General features: G+C 45.6%; 1 protein-coding gene across 1 annotated transcript in view; it reads left to right on the top strand.

The window, feature by feature from the left end:
- Window positions 1-13,056, top strand: part of IL5RA (interleukin 5 receptor subunit alpha) — a 295,593-nt gene that overhangs the window by 75,054 nt on the left and 207,483 nt on the right. The window contains exon 3 of the mRNA XM_069206360.1: window positions 4,167-4,318. Within this exon, the coding sequence (XP_069062461.1) occupies window positions 4,167-4,318 (152 nt within the window). The remainder of the gene's footprint in view (window positions 1-4,166; window positions 4,319-13,056) is intronic.

Here is a 13,056-nt window from a genome sequence, read left to right on the forward strand (position 1 = left end):
AAAAGTGTAAGTAAGCATATTATTTTAGAGTTAGGTAAAACTGGTTACACACAGATCTCATATTCAAAAATTAAAAGGATTGTTCTCCAAAAGGTAGTGAAACATTTCAGAAGGATTTGCTGGTAGTTGCAGCTCCCTGCATGAATGTGCACTGGCTTCAAAATAATTGTTAATATGACTTAAATACATTGATATTGTAGAGCATATGACGAAATATCTATTGCCTATAAACAACTTTCTGTATACCTTCAAAAATACTACATTCAAAGATGATTAAAATACTTTAAAATAAATAACTTTGTAAAACAGACAAAGTATGACAAAACAGTGACTAAAATAGTGAAAATTGTCATAAACTACACAATTTTGACTTATGGGACGTTTTTAAAATTATAATACCAGCACATGGAAAACAATGTTTTTGGTGTCTTGTTTATTTCAGGATGTCGTAGCAGCAAAGATACAAAGCATTTCTAAGTAAATATTTAGCCTTCTATAAAGGAGATTAAATTATTCTTGTAGGAAGTTGGCTCTGTATATACTATCTCAAAGTAAGAGATAGTGCGCACAGAGTCCAATGGTTCCCCTTAGAGGTAAGATAGAGGCAAAATCAGATAATACTCTCTTTTGTAGTAGTGTGGTCGAGCAGTAGGCTTATCAGAGGGTAGTGTTAAGCATTTGTTGTACACACAGGCAATAAATGAGGAACACACACTCAAAGACAACTCCAGGCGAATAGTTTTAATTTATTTTTAGAACCACAAGTTCAAGATTTGAAGTAAATACATAAAATGCAAGCTACTCCACGCAGGTAAGTAAGGAACTTTGAATTAGAGCAGTAACATCCACAGTTTTTGTTAAAATGGCAATAAGCTATTTTAAAAGTGGACACAGTCCAAAAATCAACAGTTCCTCGGGGAGGTGAGTAATGGTTAGTTTGTCAGGTAAGTAAGACACTTACAAGTCTAAGTTCCTGGGCGTAGGCAGCCCACCGTTGGGGTTCAAGGCAACCCCAAAGTTACCACACCAGCAGCACAGGGCCGGTCAGGTGCAGAGGTCAAAGAGGTGCCCAAAATACATAGGTGCCTATGAATAACAGGGGTGCCCCGGTTCCAGTCTGCCAGCAGGTAAGTACCCGCGTCCTCGGAGTGGAGACCAGGGGGGTTTTGTAGAGCACTGGGGGGACACAAGTAGGCACACAAAACACACCCTAAGCGGCACTGGGGCGGCCGGGTGCAGTGTGCAAAGCAAGCATTGGGTTTTGTATTAGAAACAATGGAGGGACCCGGGGGTCACTCTAGCGGTGCAGGCAGGGCGCAGGGGGGCTTCTCGGGCCAGCCACCAACTGGGCTAGGCAGAGGTTCGCCTGATGGTCACTCCTGCACTGAGGTTTGGTTCCTTCTGGCCCTGGGGGCTGCGGGTGCAGTGCTTGGTCCAGGCATCCGGTTCCTTGTTACAGTCAGTCGCGGTCAGGGGTAGCCTCTGGATTCTGTCTGCATGTGTCGCTTTGGGGTGCAGGGGGGTCGTCTCAGGTTACTCACAAGGTCACAGTCAGCTGGTAGTCCTCCTTGTAGCGTTGGTTCTCTGGAGCTTGAGCCGGGGGCATCGGGTGCAGAGGGTGAATTCTCACACTTCCGGCGGGAAGAGTGAGTTCTTTAAAAGTTGCTTCTTTGTTGCAAAGATGTTGCTGTGGGTGAACAGTGCCGCTGTTCTCAGGAGTTTCTTGGGCCTTCGGGTTTCAGGGCAGTCCTCTGAGGCTTCAGAGGTCGCTGGTCCCTGTTGGATGCGTTGCTGTTCAGTTTTCTTTGAGTCAGGAGACAGGCCAGTAGGGCTGGGGCCAAAGCAGTTGTCGTCTCCGTCATCTCTGCAGGGCTTTCAGGTCAGCAGTCCTTCTTCTTGTTTCAGTTTGCAGGAATCTGGTTTCCTAGGTTCTGGGTCGCCCCTAAATACTAGACTTAGGGGTGTGTTTAGGTCAGGAAGGCAGTAGCCAATGGCTGCTGTCCTGGAGGGTGGCTACACCCTGTTTGTGCCTCCTCCCTGAGGGGAGGGGGACACATCCCTAATCCTATTGGGGGAATCCTCCAAACTCAAGATGCATGATTTCTAAAGGCAGGGGTCACCTCAGCTCAGGACACCTTAGGGGCTGTCCTGACTGGTGGGTGACTCCTCCTTGTTTTTCTAATTATCTCCTCCAGCCTTGCTGCCAAAAGTGGGGGCATCTCCATTAGCTGGGATGCCCTGGGGTGCTGTAACAAAAGGCATGAGTCTTTGAGGCTCACCGCCAGGTTTTATAGTTCCTGCAGGGGGAGGTGAGAAGCACCTCCACCCAGTACTGGCTTTGTTTCTGTCCACAGAGAGCACAAAGGCACTCACCCAGGGGGGCAGAAACTCATCTCAGTGGTAGGCTGGCAGAGACCAGTCAGTCCTGCACTAAAGGATTGGGTAAAATACAGGGGTCATCTTCTAAGATGCCCTCTGTGTGCATTTTGTAATACATCCAACACTGGCATCAGTGTGGGTTTATTATTCTGAGAAGTTTGATACCAAACTTCCCAGTATTCAGTGTAGTCATTATGGAGCTGTGGAGTTCGTTTTTGACAAACTCCCAGACCATATGCTTAATATGGCCACACTGTACTTACAATGTCTAAGAATAGACTTAGACACTTTAGGGGCATATTGCTCATGCAGATATGCCGTCACCTGTGGTATAGTGCACCCTGCCTTAGGGCTGTAAGACCTGCTAGAGGGGTGTCTTACCTATGCCACAGGCAGTATTTTGTGGACATGGCATCCTGAGGGGGATGCCATGTCGACTTTGCCTTTTTCTCCCCACCAACACACACAATCTGCAATGGCAGTGTGCATGTGTTAGGTGAGAGGTCCCTTAGGGTGGCATAGCACATGCTGCAGCCCTTGGCAACCTTCCCTGGTCACAGGGCCCTTGGTACCACTGGTACCTTTTACAAGGGACTTATCTGTGTGCCAGGGGTGTGCCAATTGTGGAAACAATGGTACATTTTTAGTGAAAGAACACTGGTGCTGGGGCCTGGTCAGCAGGGTCCCAGCACACTTCTCAGTCAAGTCAGCATCAATACCAGGCAAAAAGTGGGGGGTAAATGCAACAAGGAGCCATTTTCCTACAAATCTAAAACTATCTTCTTCAGCACTAGATATCCCAGTGAATGCACAAAGAACATTCTAGTTCTTTGTTTGATTTTTTTCTGATTTTCACAGGCATAGTGATTTTGTAGAGGAAAAGGGCATAGTGATTTTGTAGAGGAAAAGGGCATAGTGATATGTAGGTTTATACTGTAATGAGTTTTGATGCCAATATTAGCAGTGAATCTCCAGGATATATACCAGATGGCAAGGAGCCAATCCAAATGTTGCTTTATTGGTAGTGTACACTGTCTGATTACAGTTGTTCTTAAGGGTAACGCGTAAGGCTCTTGCACCATCCATTCTGGACATAATGTATTCTATAATTAATTTAAAGGGCTTTGGGCTAGCCTCATCCAGACATTAACTTCCTTCGTTTTGAAACCTTTAGCCATTGGCTTGTGATTTTGTCAATCACATCATTGATCAACCCATAGGAATATTTTAGCTATGTTTGTCTGCTTCCATTAAAATGCACAAGGTGGTATTTTACAGTCTGCAAACAGATCATTGCGTTGGGGAGCAGGCGTCCATAAACACATCTGAAAAATTAAAGGTATATATAAAACCAGTTGCCTTTTTCTGTAGCATTGAATTTCAAATTTACTTTTCATTGTAGCAATATTAAGGTGCATTTGTCAGGTGCTCGCTCCCCTGTACTGAAATCCAGTAGTACTTAGTACAATTGTCAACCCAATTGGCTTGCTTATGCTAGTTGAGTTTCCAATTTACATTGTGCTCTGAAGCTTTTTTTATCAAGCTTAAGGCTAGCAGATGACTGGATTTTCTCAAGACAGTGATAAGTGTTACTTAATGGAATTATTTATGAATGTGAATTTCATACAGGTTCTCTTTCTTGCTCTTCAGTTTGAGAGTGAGCCTTTGCAATGGATCAATCCTAGGGCTCCAAGAGCACATATTTTGCTACCACATATTTTCCTGTAGAATTTGTCTTTTCAAATGCTTTTTGAAATTAACGTTAAATCTTGGTCTTGCCTCCTCAGATCGGAGCCTTCCTCCTGCTGATCTTCACATCACGGAGTCAGCCTTGGGAGAAATCACAATATCCTGGAAAGAGAATTTGTCCATGGAACTAGATGTTCATGATACAGTACGGTATGCTGTAGTCCTGGAGACTCCATCCAAGACATTACAGGTGACATGTTAAATATGGACATGATGTACAGTAAATATTGCAAATTCAAAGGTGTTTGCTTTCACCACTTAAGGGCTCATACTCAGTTCTGCATAATTCGGGATGCATATTGCACATTTGATAAATACTTATACAAAGGAGTGAGGTATTTAGCAAATAAATTGTCCTTAATTATGATTGGCGAAACTCAGAATGGGGGATAACATTCAAATTGGGTGCGTGCATTTTCAACCATTTCTGAGGTCCAAAAACACATTTGTTGTGATGCTTGCATGCATGATTTGTTGCATGCTCCACATGAAGCAAATCGTATGGGTAAACACTCAAGGGGTGCGTAATTTGCACATGGTTGGCAGTTTGTATTCATTCATAAGCTGGAAATTGTGCATGAATTGGTATTCACAGCTGATTCAGACTGGTGGCCCAAGCAAATGTACATTATGGCCCTCATTACAACAATGGCGGTAACTACGTCCTACTGCCACGGCGACGGCTGCCAACATACTGCCGCCATGGCTACCAGCCATCTACACGTATCATGACCGCCGACAGTATACCGCCAGAATGCTGGCGGAACACCGCCGACGGTCATGGTGGCAGATGGCGGTAAGGTGGCGCTGCTGACTGCAGCAACGCCACGCCAGCAAAACACCGCCGACCATATCATGACCAATGATACGACCTGGCAGTGTTTTGCTGGCGGACGCTACTGCTGACAGCAGCGCCGCAGAGCGTCTCCAGTCGGAGGACTCCCTGCAAGCAGGTAAGTCGGGTTCTCCGACAGGAAAGGGGGTGGGGGAGTTGTGCCTATGTGGGGGGTGTGTGTATGTTTTGGAGTGCGTGCATGTGGGTGGGAGTTGCGTTGAATGCCTGCGTAAATGAGTGATTGTGAGTGTTGTGTGTTGTGAATGCATGTGTGTGACAAGGTATTTTGATGTGTGTTGCGGTGTGTTGATATGTATGTGTGCATGTGTGGGCGGTGGTGGGTATGCGTATGTGCATGTGTGTATATGGGTGTGCGTGCGAGTGTGTATATGTGTGGGGGGCAAGGAAGGGAGGGGGAGGGGGAGTGAAGGACTCTGGGGAGATGGAGGGAGGCGGGGAAGACCCCTATCAGTGACAGGGAAGGAATTTCCTGGCACTGATAGTGCCTACCACCATGGTTTTTGTGGCGATAACATTGGCACGAAAACCATGGCCGTAGACCGGGTCGTAATCACAAGGGTAGGATTGTGACGGCCACCGGGCTGGAGACCGAATCCCATTTTTTTTTACTGCCGGCCTGTTAGGGGTATTAACGCCGCTTTAACACCGACCGCCAGGGTTGTAATGAGGGCCTATATGTGTTACAAGGTGCAAGGATTTCAGGTGTCACAATTCAAGTGGCTTTTTGCTACAGTCCCTCTATTAGAAATTGGGGGTCATAGTTATACTTGTTCTGCGCCGAATGTGTCATTTTTTTAAATGTAAATTCGGTGCAAAACTAACTCCATATTTATACTTTGGTGCTAGACCCGTCTAGCGCCACAGTTATGGAGTTAAAGTCATTTCTTGGACGTGGAAACCTACCTTGCGTCAATGTGCGAAAAATGACTATGATCCTAGCACCATATATATCCCCCTGTGCTAAAATCACGCACAGGGGGTAGAAGGGGTCAAATAATGGTGCAAAGCTTGCTTTTCACGATTATTCAATGCTTGGGTCAGGGCAGGCATTAGGGAACCTGTGGGCATGTTTCCACGGTCAGAGACCATGGAATGAGTCCACAGGTGCCCTTCCCTGGCCCTAGGGACATCCTCACCCACTCCCACCCACACCAGAGGAACACCGCAGGATGGGGGACCCATCCCAAGTAGGTGCCGGTAAGTATTTACTTTTTAATTTTTTTCCCAGGGGACATTTGTGGTGGTAGACATGACTCCTGTCTTTACTATGACAGGAGCCATGTCAATGGGGGTTGTGTGGCAGGAAATGGCGTTACTCTACTTATAGGTAATTTTTTGCTAGCGCCATTCCTTAAAAATGGCACCCGGCCGGCGTCCAGGAATGGCGCTAGCCGGTGCTATACTTTTACACGCAAAACTGCACTAACGCAGTTTTGCGTGTAAAAGTATAAATCAGGGCCTGGGTTTCTGATTGTCAGAGTATGCACCTTGTACACGCAGGAACCACTACTGTAGTCAGGGTAAGTCAGACACGCACTTTCAATTAACCTGCGCTCACCCTCTAGTAGCTTGGCACACAGCAGGCAGGCTTAAATTAAGAGCGAAGGGTAAAGTATTGGTGCAAAACAAACACATAAAAAGTAACACAATGAAAACGCCACAAAAAGACTCCACACAGGCTTAGAAACAAGTAAAACAAGCCTAAAACAACAAAAATCCAATTAGTAGAAGCTGAGATGTGAGGTAGTGCTTAGAAGTCACCACAAGTCAAAAGGTTACTTTAGGGTGTCGAGGGAATGGTGCAAATCCAAGGTTCAAGCTGACCGTGATGGAGGGTTGGCCATGTACAGAACCCACATGGGGTCCGCTGAAAAAGTACCTTTGATGGAGCAAGGCATTGACGTTGAAGGCACAATCCCTCAATCTTTTCCACGCAGTCGGATTACAGCGTAGTCATCGGGCTTCACTGGAAGACAGGCAATGCATTGTCCTCGATTCATGCAGATTGTTATCATCGGGCGGCACAGGCTGTGTTTCCATTGCCATCAAACAACCTCTGTGTTGGCATTGAAGGGCGATGGGTGAGTTCCAGCGCAGTGGTGACGATGTGAGGTTTTTTTTCAGAAAGCAGCTGACGAACCCACTTCTGATGCCCAGGACTGGAGGCGACACTCCAGGCAAGGGTAGGACTCACAGATGACAGAGCACTAGGAGAGTTGCAAGAAGTCTTTTGTGTCCCTGAGTCTTCAGAAAACAGGATGCAAGCCAGCAAGCCCTTGGAGCCACTCTGGGTTCAAGTGAGATGGGAGCAGTCTTTGCCCTTAGCAGGGCACTGATCAGCAGGCAGTAGGGCAGCTCAGCAAAGTAGAGAAGTTCTTCAGAACAGTTAATCCAGGCAAAGTGGCAATTCTTACAGCACAACAGTCTTTACCCCAGCAGAGTTCTTCCCAGGTTCAGGAGTGTACTGATGTCGTAGCGCCAGAGCCGCAGTACTTATACCCACATGTGTCTTTAAGTGGGGGACTCCAAAGCAGCTTCTTAAACCCTTGGGCGCCAAGGACGAGATGGTCTTGCCCTTGGCCACGGTCGCCTGCGCCAAGGACGAGACCAGCTCGTCCTGCACCTGGCTCTCACCCACCCCGGGCAGGGATGGCAGGGGAAGTGTTTCCCCTGCCACCCCGACCCTCCCTCCAATGGGTCTCCGACTTCCTCAGAGGTCGCAACCATCACGATCGGAAGAGAAACGCTTTTGTTTCTCTTCTGATAGGGGGGTGGGAGAGATTGGAGAGGCATGAAAAGAAAGGCTTTTACTTTCCTTTCATGTCTCTCTGAGCATTCCTGCAGCACATTCGTATAGCGATCGTGCTGAAGGAATGCCCACTAGTCACCAGAGTGTTTTTTTTTAAATATAAACAATGAAGGGGAGCAACCCCTCGGGCAAGGGTCGCTCCCCTGGAGGGCATTTTGTTAAGGCCTTTTCTGCCCCCCTTCAGGGCAGATCGGCCTATTTTAATTAGGCTGAAGCCACTAGGCACCAGGGATCTTTTTTTACATTTTTTCACAGGTGTGGAGCGACCCCTTAGGCAAAGGTCGCTCCCCTGGGGGGCAAATTTATTTTAGGCTATTTCTGCCCCTCTTGGGGGCAGATTGGCCTATTTTTATTAGGCCAAACCTCTAGAAACTAGGGATTTTTTGTACGCCAATTTCCCGCAAAGTGAGCAACCACTAGACACCAGGGATTCTTTTTCTTTACTATTTTATGTAAGTGGAGCAGCCCCTTTGGTAAGGGCCGTTTTCCATGGGGGCAAATTATTTTAGGCCATTTCTTCGCCCTTTGGTGGCAGATCGGCCTATTTCTATTAGGCCCATCTGCTCCCAAGGAGGCAGAAACCACTTAGGCACCAGGGATTGGTGTGTGTGTTTTATTTGGGGGGCAGCCCCATGGGGGCACATTACAGTTGGTCATTTCTTCCCCCCCTTGGGGGCAGATCGGCCTAGTTTTGTAAGGCCCATCTGTCCCCAAGGGGAGCAGAAAGCCCACTAGACACCAGGGAAGAATTTATTTTTCTTAAAGAGGGTGGGGTATTGTTATACCCCCACCCCAAATAAATAGGGACAAAGTTGTTCTGCCCACCAGGAGGCAGATGAGGCAGATGCCCCCGATCCACTCCCCGGAGGGGCAGAAAGCCTACTAGAATTCAGGGAATTTAAAAAACATAAAAAATTGTAGGGTGGTGGCTACCAACCAGTATGGGCATGGTTATGCCCCCACCCCAACTGAAGGGGGTAACAGTCTTTCAGCTTCCCCCTGTGCACACTAAAATATCTTATCCCAATGGCACGCAAAAGGACATTTGATTATTTTGGGTTTCGATTTTACATTTGGGCCATGAGAGCTTGGCTAACTCTTAAAATTGTCACACTTGGAATGGTGAAGGCTGCACTTTTTGGACTTTGAGATGCTGCCATCTAGAAAATTCTAGGAGACCTAGACACATCTGAAAACTCCAGTCCAGGGTGGTGTGCTTCACATGCACCCCACACCATTTTCTTACCCACAATGCCCTGCAAAACTCCAACTTTGCTTGAAATCACACACTTTCCCCACATTTTTGTGATGGAACATTTCCGGAATCTGCTGGAATCCACAAAATTCCTACCACCCAGCATTGTCGCCTCTATACCGATGAAAATTCTGCCCCACTTCTCAGCCTAAAAACGTTTTTTTTAAACTGCCCTTTTGGACCCGCTTTGGTTCCCCCTCTATTTTGACATGTTTTTGGCTCTTCCCTGTCATAGGCACTTGGCCCACCTACACAAGTGGGGAATATTTTTTATCAGGAGATTGAGGGGAACGTTGCGTAGTAGGAAATTTGTGCTGGTGCGGGGATCTCACACAGAAATGTGGGGAAAATGTGATTTTTTTTTTGCTAAATTTGAGGTTTGCTAAAGATTCTGGGTAATAAAACACTGGGGGGACCACGTAAGTCACATCTCCCTGGACTCCCTCGAGTGTCTAATTTTCAGAAATGTCTTGCTTTGGTAGGTTTCCCTAGATGGCTGCTGAGTTCAGTGCCCCCCCTGCAAAAACAGGTTGTTTTGTAATTGATAATTTTGATGTCTCCACATAGTGTTTTGGACCCTTCCCTGTAGTGGGCACTAGGCCTACCCACACAAGTACCATTTTTATCGGGAGACTTGGGGGAATGCTGGGTGGAAGGAAATTTGTGGCTCCTCTCAGATTCCAGAAGTTTCCATCACCAAATTGTGAGTAAAAAAGTGATTTGTTTTGCTAAATTTTGAGGTTTGCAAAGGATTCTGGGTAACAGAACCTGGTGGGAGCCCCATGAGTCACCCCATCCTGAATTCCCCTAGGTGTCTAGCTTTCACAAATGTATAGGTTTGCTAAGGGTTTTCCCAGGTGCAGGCTGAGTTAGAGGCCAAAATCCAGAGCTAGGCACTGTTAAAAAACAGGTCCGTTTTCTTTTGGAAAATGTGATGTGTCTATATTGTGTTTTGGGGCGGTTCCTGTCACGGGCACTAGGCCTACCCACACAAGTGAAGTACCATTTTTATTGAGAGACTTGGGGAAATGCTGGATATAAGGAAGTTTGTGGCTTCCCTCAGATTCCAGAACTTTGCAGCACCAAAATGTGAGGAAAAGGTGTTTTCTTGCCAAATTTTGAGATTTGCAAATGATTCCGGGTAGCAGAACCTGGTGAGAGCACCACAAGTTACCCCATCCTGGGTTTCCCTAGGTATCTTGTTTTCAGAAATGCCCAAGTTTGCTAGGTTTTCTTAGGTGCCGGCTGAGCTAGAGGCCAAAATCCACTGTTAGACACTTTCCAAAAATTCAGATTTCAATGTAAAAATGTGATGTGTCCATGTTTTTTTTTAGGGGGGGTTTCCTGTCGCAGGCACTAGGTTCACCCGCACAAGTGAGGTGCCATTTTTATCGTGAGACTTGGGGAAATACAGAATAAAAGAACAAGTGTTACTGCCCCTTGTCTTTCTCTACATTTTGTCCTTCCAAATGTAAGCCAGTGTGTAAGAAAGAAGTGTATTTGAGAAATGCCCTGTAATTCGCATGCTAGTATGGGGACCCCCGAACTCAGAGATGTGCAAATAACCAATGCTTCTCAACACTTTATCTTATGCCCATTTTGGAAATATGTAGGTTTCTTTGATACCTATTCTTCACTCTTTATATTTTACCAAAGGAATTGCTGTGTAGCCGTTATGCAATGAAAACCCTTTGCAAGGTGCAGCTCATTTATTGACTCTGGGTACCTAGTATTCTTGATGAACCAAAAAGCCCTATATATCCCCACAACAAGAAGAGTCCAGCAGACGAAAGATATATTGCTTTCAAAAATCCGCCATAGCAGGAAAAAATTACAGAAGAAAATGTGGACAGAAATGGCTTTTTTTTCCAGCTCAGTTTCAATATTTTTTTTTCAGCTGTTATTTTCTGTAGGAAAACCTTGCAAGATCTACCTAAATGACCCCTTGCTGAATTCAAAATATTGTCTACTTTTCAGAAATGTTTAGCTGTCTGGATGCACCATTGGTTTCACACCCATTTCGGTCACTTACTGGAATGAGGTTCAAAGCACAAAAAATAGTAAAAATGGGGTGTATCCCAGTAAAATGCCAAAATTGTGTTGAAAAATTTGGTTTTCTGATTCAAGTCTGCCTGTTCCTGAAAGCTGGGAGGATGGTGATTTCAGCACCATAAACTCTTTGTTGATTCCTTTAGCAGGGAAAAAACACATGCTTTCTTCAGCAGCCCTTTTTTTCACTTTTTCCAAAAAAAACAAAATATTTGCTGTGTTTTGGCTAATTTCTTGTTCTCCTCCAGAGGAACCCACAAACTCTGGTTAGTTTTAGAATCCCTAGGATGTTGGAAAAAAAGGATGCAAATTTGGTGGGATAGCTTGTGTGAGCAAAATGTTATGAGGGCCTAAGCGCAAACTATCCCAAACAGCCAAAACAAGGCTCAGCACAGGAGGGGGAAAAGGCCTGGCAGCAAAAGGGATAAAGTGCACAGGTCCCCCTTTGATCCCAGCCCTGGCTCCAGACTATCAGTAGGGGGTAATCAGCTCTTTATGTGGGGACAGGCACTTCCCTATTCATATGTAAGTGTCAGCTTCCTTCCACTCTTTCTGCCCAGCAAGACCCATCAGAATGCAAACGATTGCTCAAACACACCTAACCTTCCTATGTTCTGGGCTGTCTAGAGGGAATGCAGAAGGTGTAGCTGTCACTTACCCCAGGCATGTATATGAGAGCCTGCAAGGCACACAAAGCAGTAGGAGCAGAGAAATGCCCACTTTCTAAAAACAGCGACTTTACCAGTAAAGAGAATTTATCATAACCTTTCCAAAGATATGAAACACAACAAAGCTTCTCCTTTTTGATCAGGAATTAAGCTTAAAATTGTATTAAGTAATTCCTAATGCTAGCCTATAAAAGAAGTATGTCTCACAGTAGTGAAAAATGACTTTGGGAGTTTTTCACCATCAGGACATGTAAAACCTAAAAATACATGTACTGACTTTTACTTGCATAGCACATTGCCCTATGTACTACCTAGGACCATCTTTATGGGTGATTTGTAGGTAAGAACAGTGGATTTTAAGGCTTGGCAAGAGGTTTTATATGCCAGGTTGAAGTGGCAGTGAAACATCACACACAGGCTCTGCAACATCAGGCCAGAGACAGGTTTGAAAGGCTACCTGTGTGGGTAACGCGATCAGTTCTACATGCCCCCTAATAGTATGTACTTGCAAGGCACACTTTACAGGCCCTGGGTACATGGTATACCACTTTACATGGGACTTACAAGTAAATTTGATACGCCAATAGTGGATACTCCCAATGTTATCATGTTTAGAGGGGAAGCACATGTGCATTAGCACTGGTCAGCAGTGGTAAAGTGCTCAGAGTCCTAAGGCCAACAAAAAGATGCAGCAAAAATGTGAGGCAAACAGGCAAAAGGTTTGGGGGTAAGACCACCCTATGGCTGTCAAGTCTAACACCCTCACATGTCAAAAGCTCCATCACTGGTGCTTCTGTGTGCATTCTAATATCATCCACCTCCTTTTGCTTGTGCTACCTTAGCTAGCCTTCAAGATTGCCTTGCTATAGAATTGACTCTGGACTGCTGGAAATATAAGCTTTGACATAACCTGCAGTGCTCTACTAATTACAATAAAGAAGCTGCATGATCTGTGAGCTATATGATGTTATGAAAGAGATGGAAAGCTGTGACTCCTACCATGATCTCTGTTGATACTAGTGCAGCTCTATTAATCATAATGAGCTCTGAGTTGCAAAATTGTCTGAGAGGAGCTGCATGAGATCTGAGCTGCACAATGGTCTGGATGAGATGAAGAGTTGTGAGACCTACAAGGATCTCTTTTGCTGCTAGTGCAGCTCTACTAAGCATGCATGATGTTCGGAATGAAGGTGAGAGCTGTGGCTGTGAGTCCTTCCATATTCTCCTCTGTTACCTACACCACTTTGCTAAGCATAGCAACTGAGATACATATAGCTTGAGCTTTATCATG

This window comes from Pleurodeles waltl, chromosome 9 (genome assembly GCF_031143425.1).
Source record: "Pleurodeles waltl isolate 20211129_DDA chromosome 9, aPleWal1.hap1.20221129, whole genome shotgun sequence".
Lineage (NCBI taxonomy): Eukaryota > Metazoa > Chordata > Amphibia > Caudata > Salamandridae > Pleurodeles > Pleurodeles waltl.